Below are 20,871 nucleotides of genomic sequence, written 5' to 3'. Positions count from 1 at the left end.
ATGTATGCCAGAAAGTCCAGCTTTGACTTTCACCTATGCGGCCTAGGAAGGACTTTGGGCAAAAGAATGATTAATGTTCCTTAATTAAGCCATATTCACTTAAATAGCACATTCTGCAATTCATTTTGTCTCTTGGGTTTCTTGTTTTGTGCAGCAGTTTCTCTTCTGATGTTTTTTTTGGTAATGATTTTATGACCCAGAAAATAAGAGGTTCCATTTTACATCTGACTCTGATCTGTCCTGCTGGTGCTTTTATTCCCTCTGCAGGGAAATATCTTTGTACAGGCAAACTCTCTGCTCTTGCTCAAATTAATAGGGCCAGGTCTGAAGAGATGATGAGAATGTTTTCTCTTTTCTGTCCAGTTTATGAGCATGTTAATTTTCTGGTCATTTATGGCCAAACCTGTGCTAGCAGCCATTTTTGGCAGTAACCTGTAAGATTTCAGCCCTTGCACAAGCCTGTTGCTATTAATTGCACTGTGTCAGGGGACTATTCCTAAGATGAGACTAGTCAGAAAAATAGCTGTTGTTTCTGCTGTCTTTCTCCCTGGCAAATTCTACTGTACTACACACTATTGTGATTTTCTTTTTTTTCCTTCTGAAAGGGCTATCTGATTCCTCTCTGTGAGCTGTTCCTCCATACTGTAGTTTTAACTGTAAATATAATCTCCTTCCCACACAGGAAACTTTCCTTTAAAAAAAAAAAGGTAAATAATATCTTTCAGAAGTGCAGGACTGTGAAACTTGGTTTAAGAGGTACTATTGCTGCTACAGAAATTGGCTGGGCTGGCTGCACGGCTGTTGTGTTTTGTATTAATTTTTTTTTTTCTTGTGTTGGATCCATGTTCTTGGCTTTTTTCTGCAAGGGAGATGGGAAATAAATGAACTGCTGGAAGCATTTTGTGTTATCTTTATTTTGCTAGTTAGCTCCTTTTCCACTGGTTATTCCAAGGCCAAACTTGCTGATACTCTCTCCCGAAGGTGGCTGTCCACATGTGGACAGTCCTTCTTGGGAAGGGTGAGCTGAGTAAAGCACCTGAATTGGCTTTTCGGGGGCTGGAGAACATGGCCCTGTCCTGTGCCTCGCATCAAACAAGGTCCTGGTGCTAAGGGCTTCACTGAAACCAAAAACCCTTCAAGTCGAACAACATAGTAAAACTGTTTCTCTCTCTCTCTTTCAATTCTAGATCTTCAGAAGAGCTGACAAAAATGGTAAGTCTGTACATTCATATTTCACATTTTTTGACTGAACTTTTGTCAAATCACTTTTTTTTTTTTTCAGGTAGTAACATCTGTTTCAATGTTGTTCAGTTTACTGCGTCTGATGCTGATACTGTTTAAGCCTTGGGAAAGGTTTTGTTGTTTCTTTGGCTGAGATACATTCTTAAAGCAGACGTGATACTAGTGTGCAAGCTGGCATGGCGAGATCCACCAGGTTTGGGGCCATTTCACAAAAAAGAACATTAAAAAAAATCATAACTAAGTGATAAGTGAGGATCCACCTCCTGGTAATCTTGCAATAGCTTTGCAAAAGAGATCTAATCAGTGAATATTAGTAGTCCGGTTCTTGAAGGACCAGAACACATGTATTGAGGAGCAACATGTATTGATGCGTGTTTTCAGTCTGTGCCTATAGAAAGCTGAACAACTTCGCTGAAGCCTTGTCTTGCCCTTAGATAGGGAATAACACAGTGGTGTCTCCATTAAATGATGTGGGGTCCTGAAAGGAGAGTGCTGTTCTGCTGTGAGATAACGTAGTTATGGGAAAAAGTAGCAATGGGGTCCAATCCCAGGACCTCTCTCCACCCTGAAAAGCAGTTTAATTTTAGCTCCTAGCCAAAATCCCAAGAGCTACTCCCTATTCTTTCCCTGTTGTATAACAAGAAAATTAAATATGTATCAAACCAGTGTGTGTTTGCAGAGGGACATGTGGGAGGGTTGTGCAGAGGAGCACAGGGGAGAGTTTGGTTTTTTCCCTACCAGATTTAAAAGGGAGATACCCAATTTCTGTAAGAGCTTGTAGGTATGACCGCTGCCCCTAGATAAAGCAGTGAAAGGTGCTGCGAGCTGGCCAGCATATAAGCGGTAAATGCACTATTAACATCGGCGTTTGGTTATAACAACTGACATGGTAATAAGATATTGAAATTCGTTACTTGGCTAAGCTGAGCAGTTGTGTGGTGGAAGGGGAGTGCCAGGGGGGCTGGCGTGGGGGAAGAGCTCTCTAAGTGCCGCTTACAGGGAAAAATGAATTTGTGCTCTTGACACCCAGACTGTCTTACTTCACAGCCTCCTGAGCACTTAATCGTTGCATAATTGGAGACCTGTAGGTTTTGTCTGATGAAGTATTGGATGCTGCCTCTGAGAGATGCTGCCTGCTTGCTTTCTGCTGGCTGGCGTGCCTGCTCTGAGGAGCTGAGTTGCTGGGGTTGCCAGCTTGTAATGAAGTCTTACCTGCTACTTGTTCTCCATCAGGAGAGACTGGTGATATGCAGGTACTGGGCTAAAATCTGTGCTTAGTTATTCCCATCTCAGTTTGAAGTTGAAAATGCTGCTCCAGACTTCAACCTGTGAAACTGTTCCTTGCTAAGCCTGTGTTTAACCTTCCTCCTGCTGCAGCCAGCTTCCAGTTTCCATTACAGCCTGTGTAGGGCAGCTGAAACAAAAAGCAGTGATTTTTCTTTTCAATAACAAATGTTACTCTGCTGAACAAAGCTTGAAAGGATGCACTTTAATGTACTGGTCTTGACGTAGTTATTTCCAGTGACTGCTTTTCGAGCTCTGCCAAATGATGCTGCGCTTTTGTTTTAGTCTCAATTAAATTTAGAACAGCTGCGATGGGGCTGAAGAATCGGAACTCGAAGTACAAGATCTTGTCTTGGCTGTTGTGCCAATATTAAGGCTTTTCTAGGATGGGTGAGTGGAGCAGCTCAGAAGTTGCTCTTGAAGCTTGGGTATTCCCTGCTCACTGCAGCATGATGGAAGGAGCTGCTGCCTGCCAGGGACAGACAGACGCATCTTTCCAACACAGCCAAGAGGGCAAATCTGTCATTTTGGTGGCTTGACCACGTCACAAGGTCATGGGGGTTAAATTTTAGTGCAGCTCTCGCCGCAGGGACAGCTCTCTTGGTGTATTTGGTAGGTGCCAGTGGCAAGCCATGAATCTGTGCTTTGTGGCGTGGGTGATAACTCGGGGAAATGATGAGCCTTTGGACCTGCTTGATCTGCTCTGGTGATGGGTCTCTGAGAAGACAGACGTACCTTTGAAAAGCTGGTGACTTTTGCTGACCAGTTCCCTCGTTGTTGTTAAAACCCATCCAACCTTTTGCAACCTTACACTCTGTTACTAATGACGGGCAAACACTCCTTCTGTGTTTTAGCATGAATAACAAGTAAAGGCCAAAAAAGGTGCTTCCATCAGCAAGAGCAAACCTGTTGTTTTTACCTCTGCCCCTCACCATGGGAAAAATCTGCCCAGCTCCTCTGTGGTCTTTTCCCTGGATGCTCATCCCTTTGTAAGGCTTGAGCAAGTGATCCATGTGGATAACAGGCAAGATCACTCCACTGCACGTGGACTTGAAGACAGCAAGTGGCTCAGGTACAGCGTGACACTTAAAAGCATTTTCTTGCCCTGCTCATCCAACCAGAGGGATTTTGGATTTGAGCAAAGAAGCAGAGATTAATACCCCAGAGCTGCCCTTGGGGTGTCCATCGGCCACCCTGGGCACCCAAACACCGCTCCATGGAGCTGCTATCCTGCCCAGCAGACATACCCTCCTGGGAGCCAGGTACCCTGTAACGTAGTGCCCATGGGCAGCATTACTCATGGATGAGTGGTCTCTTCGGTTGGTTGTGCTGTGCAGATATCAAAAGGTGCTCAGCCCTTTGCAGGTATTCTCCTGGATGCTATTTGTCTGAACATCTTTATTCCATGTTAACCAGTAATATCCCAATTAAAACTCAAACAGGGATGCTTGTACAAATCAGAAGAACTGGTGTTGCTCTTGTCTAGGTCACAAAATGTTAAAATGAGTGCGGATTGCTAGCGCTGTCTGCCACCCGGTAACTGTTAATGCATTGGGCGTAACAGTGATGGGCTAATGTGTCAGGACCCATAATCAGCTTGGGGTGGTATGAATAGGCAACGGCAGGACAGGCCCTACCGTGATGTGTGGTGGTTAAATTGGTGGTTTGTTGTCAAAGATGGTATTGGGCAGGAATTTGGACTGCTAAGGGTGAGAGCTGTCACTGTGAGGGGTGCACCAGGTCTGACTGCTGGGCTTGCAGGAGGGTGGGAAGACCGAAGGCTTTGAGCGTAGGCAGAAATGGTGCCCCCTGAGCCCCAGTGAGGCTGCTGGCTGCAATTGCTCCTCTGAAATTTGTCCTGCCTCTTCCTGACCCTGGATGGGCACTGCAGGGCGGACAGCTGGCTCTGTTAATAAAGGCCAAATGTTCTCTGAAGAAAGTTACCTCCATCTCTACTTCCACTCTCATTGCTTACAATGCAGGTGACCTACAATTACATTGTTTGGACAACAAAACATGGTGGTCTCCATGGGACTAATGCTTCCAGGCAAATGGGACACTGCCTTTTCTTTTTTATGACCTGGATGATAGGCTGTCACAAAGTAGTCTGGATTTAAGTGGCAGCTCTATCCCCGTGTTGGTTCCTGCAAGGTGAGGTGGCTGAGCATGTGTCAATCTCAGCATGGCTGCTTTCCAGTCCCACTGAGAAGGGTTGGTTTTGTGACCTGGGGGCTGTTGTCTTGAAGGACTGTACGTCCTGCAATGCCTTTCCCTGCATTTTTCCAGATGCTGCTTTTTTTTCTTGAGACGTCTGCCAGTTGTGGCAGCCAGCTTCACCAGCCATTCATATTTGCTTAACTCTTGATAACAGAGTTTGCCACTCTTCATAATTAGCTCAGTATGCTTCCCTGCAGCCTTTTGGGATCACAGCTTCCCACAGCCGCCCCTCCAGCACCCTGCAGCTCACAGCAGAGATGTGCAGGTATATTTCTCTTGGTACAGCCTCTCCACAAACTGTGGCTCAGAGGTTTCCAGAGCCAGAGGTAATATCTTTGTATTTAATATCCCTAGGGATCTCTTTTTCACAATGTCTCTTTGACATTCTGGCCTTTAATTTATTGATTTGTTGAAATTCAGTCTCTTCATGGCTTTACCTGGTACAGCTCCAAGATACAGTGGAAGAATCAGCCTGCCGCTTGCATGTCTCACCGCAGGTGGCTTGTGTGCTGTACACAGCCCTCCACTGAAAAACAAGAATCTTACACTTTTAGATGTTTGGCAGAATCCTGGGAAGGGGCCCTCAGCCCTGGACAGGCTGCTGAAAACACAAGCTCACAGGTTCCCAAAATATTTTACTCCATTAACAGGGTTCTGCTGTCTGCACACCTGCAGAAGTTCTTGTCTGGCAGGGACTTTGCTCTTTTTAGTTAACCGGCTGAGATGAATCATCCGGCGCTGTGTGCCAGTGGCATACTGGGGGAGAGTGCTCCCAGGGCAGGGAGCGCTGGCAGCTTTACCCAGAACTGGCAACTCTTGCTTTCCTTGTCTATGCTAAAGCCACTCTTATAGACCTGTGTAGGAGCCCTACAGAAATGGGTGGTGGTGGGGGAAATCTGAAGAAAACTTCAGCTCTTGCCATCTAGTTTAACTAGAACAGCTCATTTAACTTTTGCCATCCAGAGATCAGATGATTAAAGGGTCACCTAAAAGACAAAGGGGGGATCATAAGCTAAAGGAGTTGTCTCATTTAATGTGCAGCTTCCTACAGTCAAAAGGTCATAAATTTAGAAATCTTTCCAGCATTTAGATTCTGCCCCCCCGCCTGGTAAAAATGGCACATATTGTGATCATGCAACGTGGCTGGTTCAGACACGGTAACTATGGAGCCTGATCGTGTGAATTCAAGAGCTTCTCTCTCCTCTCCTTCCTTCCAAAGCTCCTTGGCATAAATTGTTAATTCATGTAAAATTGGATGTTCTTGGTGCAAGATGCTAAAACACATTATTGTTCCTGCCATGTTCAGGTACTTGTATCAAAGTGATTTGATTCGGTGCCTACGTGTACTAAGAGACTGCTAATGAAGCAGCTCTTGCTTGTTAAAAGACATCTTGGTCTCCTGCCCCAAAGAAGTGAGATTCTGTCTCTAATGTGAGTTAAGTCCCCAGCCTTTTCATCACTGATAATATCAAGCAGCTGGATTTACAACTATCTATGTGATAAACTCAGCAAATGGTCTGGACAGTACACCTTGAAATGATGAGCACATTGGAGACATCTGGATAAACTGGCAAATGGCCTGAAAAAAGGGAGAAGGGCTGGAGCATAACCTTCTGACAGTGAATAATTCAGCTAGCTCTAGTCATGCTTTGCAGGGGCATGGCTGTTAGTCATTCAAAATAATCTTTTTCTTCTGTGTAGGAGTGTTTTTCCTTTCTCTGCTAATAAATCCACCTACTGTCTTGTAATCCTTCCAGTCCCAGTAAACAATACTTAATCATTTAATTGGCATGTGGTAGGAAAATGGAGGCATCTTGTTTTAGGCTGGTGAAGCAGAGCTGTCAATCATCTGAGTTATCTACTGTGTACTTTAATCCTCTCATTAGAAAGCTGTTAATCAATTGTAAGTTAAATAGCCCAGCATTCTCTTTGAAAGGTTAAGACGGTTTTATTTTGACGGAACGGCCTAATTGCTAACGATTCATTATAGAAACATTGCTTCCCAAAAACTGGGGGTTTATTATCTTGAAGTCTCCAGTCACTGCAACTAGCCAGCTCCCATGTCTTGAGCGTAACTAAACGTGAAGTGCATCCAGCTTTAATCTTGTGGTTTAATTTGGAGTTTTTGCCGTAATTACTAGATCTCATTCATGGAAACGGCCATCAGTCTGCCCCATCCGTGGGGCTGGCTTGCCAGGCACTGGGGGTTAGGTGGTTCCTCTGGACCTCTGCCATGGAAGAGGAGAGATGCAAAAGAAAATGTGCCAAAACCTCAGTATATGGTTATAAAGTATCTACCAGAACATGGCAGGAGGAGCTGACTGTGATGCAGTATTTCACTTGACAGTGACCAGGGATGAATTAGTATCGTGATTCGGTCAACTTGACACCTTCATATTGCTGCTGTCCTTGTGACTTCTGCACTAAGAACTCGCCCAAACCATTGTGCATCTCGCTTGAATTTGTCATATCTAAGGAAGGTGTGGATGGGAACAAAGCCATTCAACACATGCTGTCTTAGATAGCTTCTGCTGTTATCAGAAATGAAATACAATTAAGTGTGAGCACAGATTAATTTAATTTATATATTTAACATAGAGATCTGGAGTGCAAATGCTGAGAAGAGTTTTTGGTTTTTAGTTGATCTGAATGACCAGCTGAAGGCCTGTAGAGGACGTAGCAGAGCTAATAAAGGGAAAAAAGAAGCATGAATGCAGCAGGAATAAGTGGTTGGAAAGGGCTTCTTGGTTAAGAGCCATCAAGGGCAATGGAACTGTGCCCATTCCTATCCCAGTAGGGCTTGTCCTTTAAATAGCTGCACACAGATATCTGTTAGTCACTTAGGAGCCCATTAAAGGAGATTTATGCTGTTATTCTTTGTAAGTAAAGGTCTGCATATCCCAGTGTTGCAAGCCTCTCAGCAAATTGTGCTACAAATGATGGGGGCACATATAGAGCCACTGACAAGCCGGGAACATGAATATCTTTAGACATCAGCATCATAACAAACTGGCTAAGGAGCCTGGTTAACTGGCAGCGGGGTTATGCCCTTGGGAGTAGAGCAAGCTTCTCCTTTTACATATAAACCAGCAGCGCTGCTCTGCCTGATGGCTTTGTGCCAGTAATGTCCCATGCCACCGCTGACCCTTTGGTCTGTGGAGTTCACAAGCTTCAAAAGGTGGACAAGGGCAGAAAAAGGAAAACCAAGAAAAAGCTTCTAGGCACATCTCTCAGAGCCAGCTTCGTATATTAAAGAACTGAGGCATGTCGTAAGTGTCACCTAAGTAGAAACTGGTCTTGTTAATTACCAGTATGCAAAGAGACTGAGGCTTGAGGTTCTTCCATGGAATGGGTTTCTTGATTAAGGGATGGTGGTGGGAGAGCAGGGAAAGCCCTGGGCCCTCAGCAGAGGGAAAGGGCTGAACAAGTCCTGACCTGGTGGGTCTCCAAAAGAGCATGTGGGTGAAGCTCCTGGCAATTTCCAGCCCTTCCCAAGTGCTGTGTGCCTGTCCTCTGTGTCTCGTTTGTAGGCAGAGACTGTTCCTCTAAGGACTTCGGGGATCTGGCAATTTGCAGGATTTTTAATGGTAATAGTTCTCCAAATCTTGCCCACCCTTTCCAGCTCCCACTTGGAGAAATGATTTTGATCATCTCTAGTGAGCCCAGAACAGGAAGAAAGGGGTGCTTGTCTATGTATGTGCTTAGAGCCCAAATTCATAGCAACTGGACCCAGATCACTGTGTAAATGTTTCTCTCCCCCCTGCCCCATTCACTCTGAGAGTGTCCCTCGCTGAGCTTGAGTCATTAATATGGAAATTTGGGCAAAAAGGGGTGAAAATGGCTCTTCAGATCCAGCAATCTGGGAGCACAGGGAAACGCAGGAGAGAGGGAAGGAGAAAACTGGCACTGGTGAGTATTTGGTCTAAAGACCCCATTTTTAGTGCTTTCAATGCTTTATGTCCTTGCGGGCTCCTCCTCTGCAGGGCTGCAGGTTAGAGGGGTCACTTCTGGGTCGGGAAAATGAGATTACGGTCTGAGCCCAGCACTGCTATCGCAACATGTGCCAAATGTCGTGTATTGCTTGCTTGGTGACCTGCCTGCAGTGGTGGTTGTACCTTAGTCCTTTCCTTATTTCAGAAACCCAAGAAGCTGTCACTGTTCAGCTTGCTTGCCCTGCCTGGGCCTGTCTCTTTTTTTTTTTTTTTTTTTTTTAAATGGCATCTGATTGCTGGGCAAAAAACTTTTATTTTGGAGTTGTTCTGAGTTTAAAACTAGCAGGCATCTGTTATTAATTACTTTCTTAATTTATTGAAACATTTTTAGAAAGCTACTTGATTGGAATTTAGCATGGTAATTGTCCATGAGGTGGTTTTAAGACTCTCCCCACCTTCCCCCATCAATTTGAGGCCCTTCTGGAAAATGCGCTTGCACAGGACTTGCAGCTGGGACTTCAATAATATGGCACCCAAAATGTGATGGAAGAACAATGAGAACATCATGGCTTTAGGTGCTTTTGTCAGATCTTAAAAAGATACCAGCCTAGGACCATGATATCTCCATGTTATATAGCAGATTAAAAAAAAAACAACAGACACCTAATAAGCCTCCTGTTGCACACACAGATCTTCCCTCTGCAGCCACAACTGTGCACCTGTTTTGAAATCATGCTTTTACTGTGAGCTTCCGGGAGCCTCGCAGTCCCTGCCATAATGGGCTACCACTCATCAAAACCACTTATCTTCCAGACCCGGGTAATTACCTTCTGCGTGGCTACTGCTCCTTACGCACAGGGAAAACCTTGAGCTATTCATATCTTGCTGGTGCGTCCAAATAAAGTCATTAGTTCTAAGTGAGAATATTTATAATTCTTGCATAACAAAAACAGTATTAGCAGCCACCCACATATAAGTGGAAAAATGCAGTGATGAATCAGGTTTTCTAAGTATGGATAAATCTAGTAGGTTCTTCCGTGACCAGATGACCAGTCTAAAAGTATTTATTTAAAAAATAAATAAAGATAGTCTAGTTTTCATGTGACAATCAAAAAGCACCTTGTAAAACTGTGTAGTGACATTTATTTACTAGGAGAAAGGTTGGATCTGTTTTCAGTTATTTGGACTCCTGTATAATTTCCTGGCTCTCTCTATTGTATATTTAGCTATCCTTCCAAGTCCTTGCAAAGTTCACAGCACATGGTTTTGAAGAGATGACATCTGTTTAAATCAGGACATGCTGTTCCCAAAATAATAAACAAACTTATCAATCAGATGATGAACTCTGAGATAATGTAGAAATTGTGGAAGGTGGTTGCTGGCCATGCTCTACAGACTGTCACTAGATGTGTCCGGCACTTCTGTCTGCCCTTTAAACCTATGAACTTAGTGTACTGAATCAGGATTTGATTTTCATCATTGATGGGCTTGAAAGGACAATTCTCAGCTGCTTGTGCCCTTTCAGAGTTGCTTTTCTCTTTCAACAAAGATATGAAGGTATCTGGTGCACACCATGTGAGCATAAGTGAAGAGCTGAGATTTTTTAGGACTTGTTTTTCTTCTCATGTCTCCTCTCGTTAGCAAATGCATGTTAGAACCAAGGTGTTTGGGTTTGTTGTTTTGTTTTTTTTTTGTACTCTTTTGGCTGAACCACCTTAATTCTTCAAAGTAGACTTTGAATTGAGTGCATAGGGTTAGGACATGTGTCCTCATGTGGTACAGGCTGACAGTTATGCAGCAGTCTGGCTTTAATCTAGGCCCATGTGTAGTTTGTCTAGTGCAAGGCTTAAACCAAAGTTTGGGCTGGGCAAGGTTTGGATCTAGCCCAGAAACTCCCCCATGAACTCAAGCCAACGGTGTAGCCAGCACATGATCTTTAGTTTCCACAACAGAAACATCCGTATCCCACCTATTTGTGTACAGTGTCAATTCATGGGCCATCACTCTCTAAATTTGTTACTTAGCTTTTCCCTGCTAAAAGAGCAGGCTAACAAAATAGAAGGTATCATGACAGTCTTCATGGATGGTGGGCAATGGAGGCATTGTTGTCCAAGTGTGACCTGCACATGTGGGAATGGTGGTGGTGGGGCTTCCCTGCGTGGGGGGTGTTATCCACAGCTGGGAAAGTTTGTCTATTTAAACAGAGTGCTTGGCCTTCCATGCAACTAGCTTGCTGTTGCTTCAGTTGATATCTGATAGCTCAGGTGCCTGACCGGTATCGTGCAGAATGTCCTTTCCTCGTTATTCAAGGTACAAATCATTGACCATAGTTGCAGTGTTGGTGGCCATTACCTGTGTCCTTGCTTTTTTCTGTAAAACCTGCAGCTAGAATGTCAAGCCAGACTTAAATAAATTTAAAAATCAGCATCACCTAATATTTGGCCTTCTTCAAGTGTGTTTGCCAGCCTGTGGTACTTGCTGCCTGGTGATTAAAGCGTATTTGCACGTTGGTCTGCCCCGGGTCTGTGCTGGCAGCTCCTGGCTGCCCTCTCTGCCCAGAACCCTCCCTTCTCATGGCTGCCAAGTCTTTCTCCCCACTTTGTCTCAAAACTTCAGCTGCTGAGCAAAACCCATGGTAAAAGCCAATAACTGCTGTAAACTTCAAGGCTTCCTGGCACTTCTGTGTTGACGATAAATAGATTTGAACGTCAAAGACAGTCAGATACCTAAACACACAACTGTTCACACCTTCATGCTTTCTTATTAGGCTATACCTCAGTCCATCAAAAACTCAGATGGTGATGCTGACCTGAAGGGTTGGCTTCCTACAAGTGCTGTCTGAGCAGACGTATCAGCCCTGGGGCTGTGCTGACCTCTGCTCTCTGCCGGACCTTGCTTGGAGGGGTCAGACATGGAGAGGCAGGCTAGATCAAAGCCTTTGCATTGGGAACCACCTATCAATCTGCCCCAGTGCCTGGATTTCCAGCCTGACCCATCAATTGAGCCTTCTTGCTGCCTGTATTTATCACTGTTAGAGGTTCAGGGTGGTCTGAGACCTGCCTGCCCATGAACATCCTCCCGTGTTTCATCAAACCTCTCGCTCCCAGAAAACGTTTCTCCCTGCGTTTAGCAAATGCTGATCTGGCAGAGCAAAGAAGCATCCACGTTTGGCCTCCGACTAATTAATGCAATCGTGTTGCATTGGGAAGTGGGGCAGCATAGCTGTGTTCAGCCTTTAACATGGGTTTGTGTGTGATGGAGCCTGAGCGTTTCTATAGGCAATGCTCTTTTTCTGCTGTATCCGTTCTCTCGCTTGGCTCCTCCTTTCAATTCCTTTAATACAGAGAGTTGGAGATAAACGGCAGTGCTTGGGTGTCCCCAAGAGATGCAGGGAGGGGACGCTGAGCAGGGGTTACTGCTTTAGCCTGGCAATTTGAGGCTGAACATTTGATCTGGAAGGCAGTGTTTCCAAATGCTCTCACTTTGCTTTGAAGTGCACCAGCTAAGGTTTCACATATGACGTAACCCAAAGAAGACAGGGTTTATTTTCTTCTTCTCTCTGTGGCTTGGGAGATGTGGGTTTTCTCCTGCAGCCCTCATTAGAGACTTGAGGCTGGAGAGGAGTGAATGGGATATATTATGGTGACAGATTTAATGGCCTTGTTGTAAGTTGTGGAGGGTGGGAATAAGGGATCATGGTTTCCCAAGGAGACTTTGAAAAGTCACTCAATTAGCCAAGAGGATTTTTAAAGACATTTCTTTCCGGAGCCAAAGTTGAGAGATTTAATTGGGGGCTGCACAGCGAATGTGTCTACATGGCATGATGACAGCCAGCAAAGGGCACTATGAAGCATTTACGGGGCTATTATCTACTTGTGATCCCTAGCCAAAAAAAAAGTGAGCTTTATTGGTAGTGCCTTAAAAGTGGTGATTCTTGCGCTGGCTTTTCTGGAGCACGGAGATAGCTAGATGCTGCCAGCTGGCCCAGAGAGCAGCAGCTGTAGCTGTCCTGGAGGTCGTTTTGGTTGAAATGTTATATTCATACATTTCCCATGCTGATGGATCAGTCTTTGTGCAAAACTGCCTTGCCGTCTCTACCCACTGAGTTCATGATACAAGCCCCAAACCTACGCCAGGCTCCTTGTCCAGTCAGGTACTGGGAATGTCCTTGTGGTCTGGTTCACTTGCAGTGCTTGTATTAGTGGGTAGCAAACGTCACAGGGCAGAGAAAGCCTATACAGCAGGGCATTCTCGAGAGGTGATAACCGTGAGTGCTTCACAGGTCTGCTGGGATTTGGCTGCACCAGGTGCAACTGATAGCTGCAGATGGGGACACAGCGCAGGTTCGGCAGGGAGTGTGGAGCTTCCCCCACCTCAGCGAAGCCGTGAGCTCGTGGAGATGTCACTGTGTACATTGGCCCAGCCTTACCATAATGCGGTACTCCAGTTTCAGGAGAGGAGGGTATCTACAGGAAGGTCTTTTCTGCATGGAAATGGCAGCATGAGGCAAAGGGAAAGCTCTGGCTATAATGGCAAGCCAGGGAACTGATGGACGTTGAGGACTGATGGACACCTATGACACTTTTTGATCTGTCTCATTAATATCTCATGTTGCTGTATCTGGGAAGCTTTTCAAAGTAGATCCAGCAAATCAATATTTCTCCTCCTAAATTCTTCATGTTGTTCCTTTGGCTGAGATGAAACTTTAAAGTGCTTGGAAAGGACTTTTGCAACTTGGCTGGCTGTAGTAGTCTGGCAGATTAAACGGGTGCAGCTGACTGCAGGCTGTGGGGACTCGGCTGATGTGTGGCAGTGCCCACAGGGCACGGCTTGGGTGCAGGGACGAGCTCCCAGGGTGGACATTTGCATTTTGAGTGTTTGAGTGGTGAACCCTACAAAGTGTGGGGCTCCAACTGCCTTGTGTAACTCTCTTCTCCTTCGGCAGGCAACGCGCTCATCCCTCATGCAGGACAGCGAAAGAGCTTGCTGCTTTCTTGTGCATCAAAGCTAGGTGTAGCTGTGGTTTGAGGTTCTTAAATCCTTGTGATATCTAGTTTCACTGCTAGATATTAGTCTGAAGGATCTTAGCTACTCCCCTCTGCTCTGTATTACCATTCCTGCTGCCCATATGTGTCCTTTAACAGGGGGGCATCATGCAGGGCAGCAGGAACCTTGCCAGGCACTGGAGCTGATGGTGCACTCTGCATCTGCCTGCCCTGAAATTTTCCTTGCAAAATCTGAGCTCCTTTACCATAACTGAGCTTTAAAAAGGCTTGGTTTTTTCCTGCTCCCTTGGTGGGAGCGTGTCACCGTTGCAAGCGTTTCCCAAACTGCATTCAGAGGCATGGGGTGGCTGTGAGATGGTTTTATGAATAGCTTGTTGTTCAATGAATTTCCCTTGGAAGCACGGACGCACGATGCTACCTTTGGTGGAGAGACAGTCCAGGCTGGATGTTTTACCTTGGTTTTAACTGGATCAGTGATGTGGTTTGTGTACTCTTGGTGTATTATGAATGAGTGACAAGGTGCAGTGTGGCAATGGCAATACACACCTGGGTGGAGGTGACCAGCATGTAGGAACTCCTTAAAATGCTGCAGGCATTTTGTGTGACCCCCAGCTTGTGTTATTTCTCTTGCTACCCCACCTAAATCTCACTTAAGGGTTCCATTGCTACTTCTCTCTCTCAGTAGCAGGACTTTCCTATGTTTGCCTGGGAAGCACAGTCCCTCAGGGGCAGTGGAGCAGATCCTGTATGGAGGAAAATCACTGCTTTTGCCTCCTGCCCCGGTGCCTGCCTGACATCCTGCACTCTCAGCAGTGTGGGAGCAAGGGACAGCACCTGGCTCTGGCATCGCTTTTAATTAGGTATCTTCTGCAGATCAGCTATATTTATTGAAGATGGTTTATTATAGCTGTTAAAATTAAATAAGGCAAAAATTGAATCCAGAACAAATACACTGCTGCAAGTAATCCTTGTAATTCACTAGCAATTTTTGCCAGATAATTGTAAGAAAATATGTTCTGGCAGCCTGTATTCAGGCAATTGGCCAGGAACAGCTATAAATCATGTGTATCTGTTTCTTTCTATTATCTTTCTTGCTCTTTTAAAATCCATGGGTTACCAGATAACATAGATTGGAGAGAGGGGAATAATTATCTTACTGACTTGCAGCGGGGAAAAAAAATGTCTGAAGCTAAAACAATGATACATCCAGATCTATAACTCCCAGCAAGGACAATCTGGGGGACAGGAATAGCTAATTTTTTTCCTGGGAGGATGTGTTAGTAAAGAGTGAAAACGGATGTTCATGGACATGAGACGCAGGAGCCCAAGTGTCTTATGTCTTATGTGTTTTATGCTTGGCTGTCTGCACCATGGGAAGGTAGTGTGTCGCTCTGGAAAAAGTCTGTAGTGCTTTCAGAAAGTTTTACAGGAGGAAATCGTTGACTATTTTTAGACTGGAAATTTCTCTTCTGTGACCCTGCTGCAGCCTCAATGCAGAGGGGGAAACCTGTCTGTGTTTCGGCCGAGTCCCAGCCAGAGCACAGCTGCGAGGGAAGATGCTCTGGCCTTGCTCCCACTGCTTCTCAGCAAAACTTTCAAGGGCTGGTACACGCTGGGCTTGGGTTCAGGAAACGACTCAGCCCAGGCTTTGAGTTTGGATCTGAGATCGGACCCTGCTGCCAAGTTTCTGCCTTAATTACATATTGGTATTGAGGCACCCAGCCTGGCACAGCGCAGGCACCAGTGGTTTCAGCCCTCTTGTTACTCATCGCTTCCACACCTCAGTCTGTGAAAGGGGCCAGGTTTTGCAGCGCTGCTGTCGGTAATGATCAGAGTGGGTGGCTTTTGGGCGCTTCTGGTGCTGGGCATGTAAACATGGGGTTTCTTTTCTGTAAGCCAAAATAATTGACTCCAGGAGCCCGCAAAGCCTGTGTATTCTTCATGCACATTGTGGTTCAGTTATATATTGCTCTGCTGTGCCGGCACTGAAACACAAGTTTGCACCTGGTCTGCTAATAAAAATAAGTACGCTGAGACTTTTTTCTTTTCCAAAAGATTTTCTGTTCATCATGGAGATGTTACCTTTCCAGCTGGCTGGTTTGCTGGCTTTCAAACATGCTACACTCTGTTAAGCAAGTCTGCTTTTCCTTCCTCACCTTTGACCCATCAGTTGCTTTCTTTGTTTCCTTATTCCTCCCTCCTCAGTTTCTAAAAAAGGTTGAATTAATATTGCCAAATAGTCCAAGATTAACCAAAATCAATGTATTTACATTAATAGGCTCCTCACAGTATAATACGCTTTTTGCTTTCTTAATCCGTAATAGACATACCTGTTAGGAATTAATATCTGATGCTATTTAGTGGTTTGTTATTCTTAATAGAGCACGGAGGGATTACTTTTGGCTCTGTGGGAGATAAATGGGGCAATCCGCACTCCTGTCGGGCAGGAGCAGCCGCAGACCTGCCGTGGCAGCACGCTGCCAGCTTCCTCGGTACCAGCACCAGCTGCCAATAGCAAATGTGCAACACTCGCCAGCTCCTGCGGCTTCCCCATGGGGTGGGGTAAGAGGAAAGGAAGGATGGAGGAGCAGGAAGGGACCATGCATGAATTTTAAATGCTTCTGCCTGGCTGAGCGGTGGGAAGGCACAGCTTGCCTGGTCAGGTTTCAAACTAGAGACCAGGAGAAGGGGATGGGGGATGTGCTTTTGTCCCTGGGCTTTATGGAGTTCGAGCCTTGGTTACATGCAAACACAGCCACATGCAAAATGGCCTTGTTATACTTTTGTAGCTGGAGTGATAGTGGTATTAATTAATATGCTTTCTATGTGTTAAACAGTGGGGAAAAAACATGTACTATAATTGGAAGTCTTTGCTTGCACAAGACTGTAAAAACAAGATGAAATATTTATATTTTTCAAAGAAAAGAACCAGACTTGTTTCCCTTTCCCTGCATCCTATAATCTAGTTGTTGGACAACAGCAGAGTTTAGAACTTGTGGAAGGAATTTCTACGTTGGAAACTTGAGGAGAAAATGGTTTTGTAGCATTTAACTGGAAGAAGAGTTAACTGAAAAGAAGTTATAAAAGTGGGACTGTACGTAGTAAGGAATGTTAAAACCATGTATAAAAAGAGCACCGCAAGTGGATGAGGTGATAAATGCTGAGATCCTGGGGAGATGAGGGGGAAAGGAAAACTGAGCAGTGGGGGATGTTCTTGCAAAGCATCATCTACAAATGTGGCTTGAGCAGGACACAGACACTTAAAACTTTTCAAAACCAGTTGTTGCTTTCTAAATGAGGAGCCTGACATTTTAAAGGTCAGCAGCCAGGGAGAGGGTAGCCCCTGTTACGTAAATGCCATCAGAGACTGTGCTTACTGGCCTGGCATGCCTTTCACCTCGGGTGTGGTGTTGTCTAATTGCCTGGGAAGACAATTTCTGTAGATGTTTCCTAAAAAGACAGATTTGCAATACCCAAATGAGGGAAGACACCTGATATTTTTCCCATTTCTCCTTCCTCTAGAAGAGCTAATAAGGGGGCAGTGGGCAAAGAGAGACGTCACGGGAGTTTGAGGGTGGATTTGGGTAGAGGAAATGGAAGCAGAAGGTGTCTGTTGGCAGGGGAGACCTCTCCACAGACCAAGGCAGCAGTTAACAGCAGAGATACACCCTGCCTTGCTAACAGCCGGAGGCCGCGGCGCGATGTGTCCCACAGTGGCTTTTTGGCATGTCCCTGCGCCATCCCAGTGGGGTAAGCGCCCCCCACGAGCCACAGCCTCCTGTGGCTGAAGGCTTGGGCTCTTCAGCACAAAACCCAGCTGGGGGCTGACTATAGCCGGAGGAAAGATTAGCTGGGCAAACAGATCTGCCTTTTTTTAAAATATCAAGAACCTTAAACTGGGTCACGGGAGCCACTCGCTTCCTTCCCACGTGCTTTTTCTGAGAACCCTGCACTGAACTGTGCAAATGTATTCATACAGCAAGCGAATAACCAGGGCGACATAAAAGAAAGCAGTTTTCTTATATTCATAAATCACTACGGAACAGGGCTAGTCCGTTGCAGTGTAGCACGAGTACGTTTTTTTCCCCTTTTACCTCCTGTCTTCTACAGTTTTGGTATTCAAGTTTTAAGCCCACAGTATGTATTTCTTTGCTCTGATACTTGGATGTTGGGACTGCTAAACCTTTGAATTATCAACACGCTGAGCATTTTGATCCTTTTATAAAACAAGAATGAGGATTAAATGTTTCTCACAGCACTGCTATTGCAGCATTTGGCACAGATATGTACAGGCTGATCTTGCGGTAGGAGCCGAGTTGTTGTGTAGCACAAGCATCCCGCGGGACTTCGGCAGGTTGGAAACCACCGAGCCGATCATCTGTGAGTGCCTTTCCCTCTGCAACAGCACATCAGCGTGCTCCATGAAAGAGACGGATGAGGTCTGGAATTAGCTTCTCTTTAATTAGGGTGGAAATAGCGGGCAACAGCAAATGTTGTGCTATCTCCCATGGCAAAATGTCATCTCAGCCCTTAGTCAGAGGTTTCCTATGAATGCATAGCACCAAACCCTGCAGTCACCCTAGTCTTTCTCGGACGGACCTTGGCTTGCCTCTCTCTTGGCTGGGAAGTCTGCTAAGGTTTCTCTGAAGGGAACTGCATCACGGATCACCCTCAGATGGGCTCAGTGGGGCTTGCTTTGGGGCGCAGTGCAGCACCTGTGGTCAGCTTGGCCAGCGCTACCTCCTTCTGCTTGAGGTTTTGCAGTAGGTCTGAGCAGCACCATCACCCGCAGCAACGCCAACATTTTTGTAAAGACTGTGTTTTGTTTCCTACGTCATAGATTATTCTGAGGTCCTTTTTTTGGTATGTAAATAAGACACAAACATTTCAAGCTCACGGTGTGTACCGTAGGTGAACAGGTCCCTAGGAGGACAGTGGATGGCTCAGAAGTCCTGTTAACTTCACCCATAGCTTTGTGCATTGAACCGGTCTAGAAATCCAACTTGTGCTAATAGTTTGAAAATGCAGGTAGATTTAGTGGATTTCCTGCAGGCAAAGGAGAGCCCAGAGAGCTGTGTTCCTCTGAGGCCACAACAACATTTGTCTGCTTTCTGAAAAGCTTTTCCATGACTGGTTTGGCAGTGATATGTGAGCTGTTAGCGCTGGGAGACACAAAACATCTCAGTAAACTGCTCCTTTGATGAAGCTCTTAGATGAGCCTTCTCCTGCACCAGGATGCTTATTGCTTCAAATGGGTCTAATCTCTGCTAATAAATCACCTCCTCCACACAAGGAGGGTTTGATCTAACATCACAGGAGAGATCATCGAGGGCTAAACCTAACATTTTCTATTCCATTAGCTAAAGCTCGTAATGTTGAGTATTTCAAAGAAATACAGTGTTCCCTCAAGCATTTCTATGACCAAGCCAAGCAACCCGCAGTGAAATCTTCATGTGCAGAGTGACTCCTGATTTTTCTTTCTTGATTGCTTGGTTATCTTTACTCCTGTTGCAAGACCCGAGCAGAACAGAGCAGGGCTGTGCTCCCTGTCTCAGGGCACCCCAGCTTCAGGAAAAAAATGTCAGCAATTTGGATTTTCTATAAGTAGCCTGTCTAACGTTTCCTGGGACTGCACTTTTGTGAAATCTAGATGCTGTTGGGTTTTGGTAGGATTGTTGTTATTGTGGTGTTTTTTTTTAAATAACAAAAGGATTCCCATGATTTTGTTACCAGAGCTTAGGAGAGGAGAAGAAAGCTCGAACACTCGTTCGAGCTTTTTATCTTGTAAACTCTTGAGCATCACCATAAGTCCTGGAGGCCCTCAGTGCTGCCACACTCCTGTGTTAATTCGGTTCTGCTGAAAGCAGAAGGTGGTTCACGCTTCGCCCATATGTCAAACAATTTGGGTCTCTTGACTTTCATGGCCCACGCTCCCTTTTTCCCCCTCGTTCAGCACAGCGCATTGGCTTCCCAGATGCTTGTTCATGCCAGCCTCCGTCGCTTCGCCCTCTGCTCTCCAGCCATCACCTTCATGCTTCTCTTGGCATAAGACCTTAAAGAGAAAAGAAGGGAAGAGAGCAGAGGTTTCCTGTGCAGAGGCTGCAAACAGTGCTGTGCTGGTGGGTTTGGACATGCCAATATACGACAGCACTGCTTGATGTGCCGGCCCCTTTCACCTCGCCGTGTGTCCCTGTGAGTGCACCACTTGAATCCTGGATGGTGGCCTGGGGGAGGTTTGCATCACAGAGGTCTCTGGCAGCATCTCCCCGTGTTGTCCATGTGCCATCCCCTTGGGACCTGCCTGATCCCGGGTTATCGGTCACACTGGGAAAGGCTGCGCGCGCTGCTGCAGGTCACATAGCTTCAGCTGATGCTGCTGAGATAGTGTGGAGAAAATGTGGATTCAGCAAAAGCTAAGTAGCACACGGCATTAAAAATTCACAAAGGCTTCTCTGAATCCCAGTCTCCCAGAGAAGCGTTTTAATGAGCTGCAGAAGGGCGCTGTGTTAGGAAACAGCCCCCGTGCACTGGTCACCCCCATTGGTTTATACATTCACGGTTCTCAATTTTCAATGGAAAACTATACCAGAGGGTTTTTCTTTTCTTTTTACACTGTTTTAGGAACTCAGTGGAAGCTTATTCAGGTTTACTGTGGAAAGGTAAAATAAAAATTGAGCGGCTGTTGTCAGTGTTCAGGGGAAAGTGTTAGGATTAAACTGAAACAGAGCTGAAATACTTCGGGTCTGGATTTTCAGATGTTCCTTTGGATGTTTTCTCTAAGAAGAGAAGCCAGGTGACCCCACTTTCCCCTTGGGGGAGAAAAAAAAAAAAAAAAAGCTTGTGGGCATTTTTCCAATGGCTTTGTCCTTCAAATACTTTTTTCCTCATTTTAAATTTAGCCAAGTTAAAGCAGGCTGGGCTGAACCGCAGAGCCCCAGGGCCAGTAGCTGGGATGCTGGGGATGGGGGCTGAAAGGAGATGCTGAGACAAGGCAGGTCAGGAGGTGCTTCGAAACAAGAGTCTTGGGTTGATACACAACTTTCCCTCTGCCTTTTGTGCCAATTCTAACGGGCTTTGGCTGCTTTTGCAATTAAATCGGAGTGGAGCACATCAAATGCCTTTCGCAGTGCTGCGCCGTGACCTACTTGTTAAACCAGCGCCTGTTTGGCATGGGTCAGGGGGTAGGTTTT

The 20,871-nt window shown here is 45.6% G+C and overlaps 1 protein-coding gene across 1 annotated transcript in view; it reads left to right on the top strand.

Annotated features, from left to right (window-relative positions):
• NECAB2 (N-terminal EF-hand calcium binding protein 2) overlaps positions 1-20,871 on the top strand; it is an 85,264-nt gene that overhangs the window by 8,239 nt on the left and 56,154 nt on the right. Inside the window, exon 2 of the mRNA XM_087739451.1 lies at positions 1,188-1,212. Within this exon, the coding sequence (XP_087595577.1) occupies positions 1,188-1,212 (25 nt within the window). The remainder of the gene's footprint in view (positions 1-1,187; positions 1,213-20,871) is intronic.

The sequence above is a fragment of the Nipponia nippon genome, unplaced genomic scaffold (genome assembly GCF_047370975.1).
Source record: "Nipponia nippon isolate SJK-2023a ecotype South Korea unplaced genomic scaffold, ASM4737097v1 scaffold_7, whole genome shotgun sequence".
In the NCBI taxonomy this organism is placed as follows: Eukaryota; Metazoa; Chordata; class Aves; order Pelecaniformes; family Threskiornithidae; genus Nipponia; species Nipponia nippon.
Note: the sequence above shows the minus strand (reverse complement) of the source record. Positions and strands in the feature narration are given on the sequence as shown.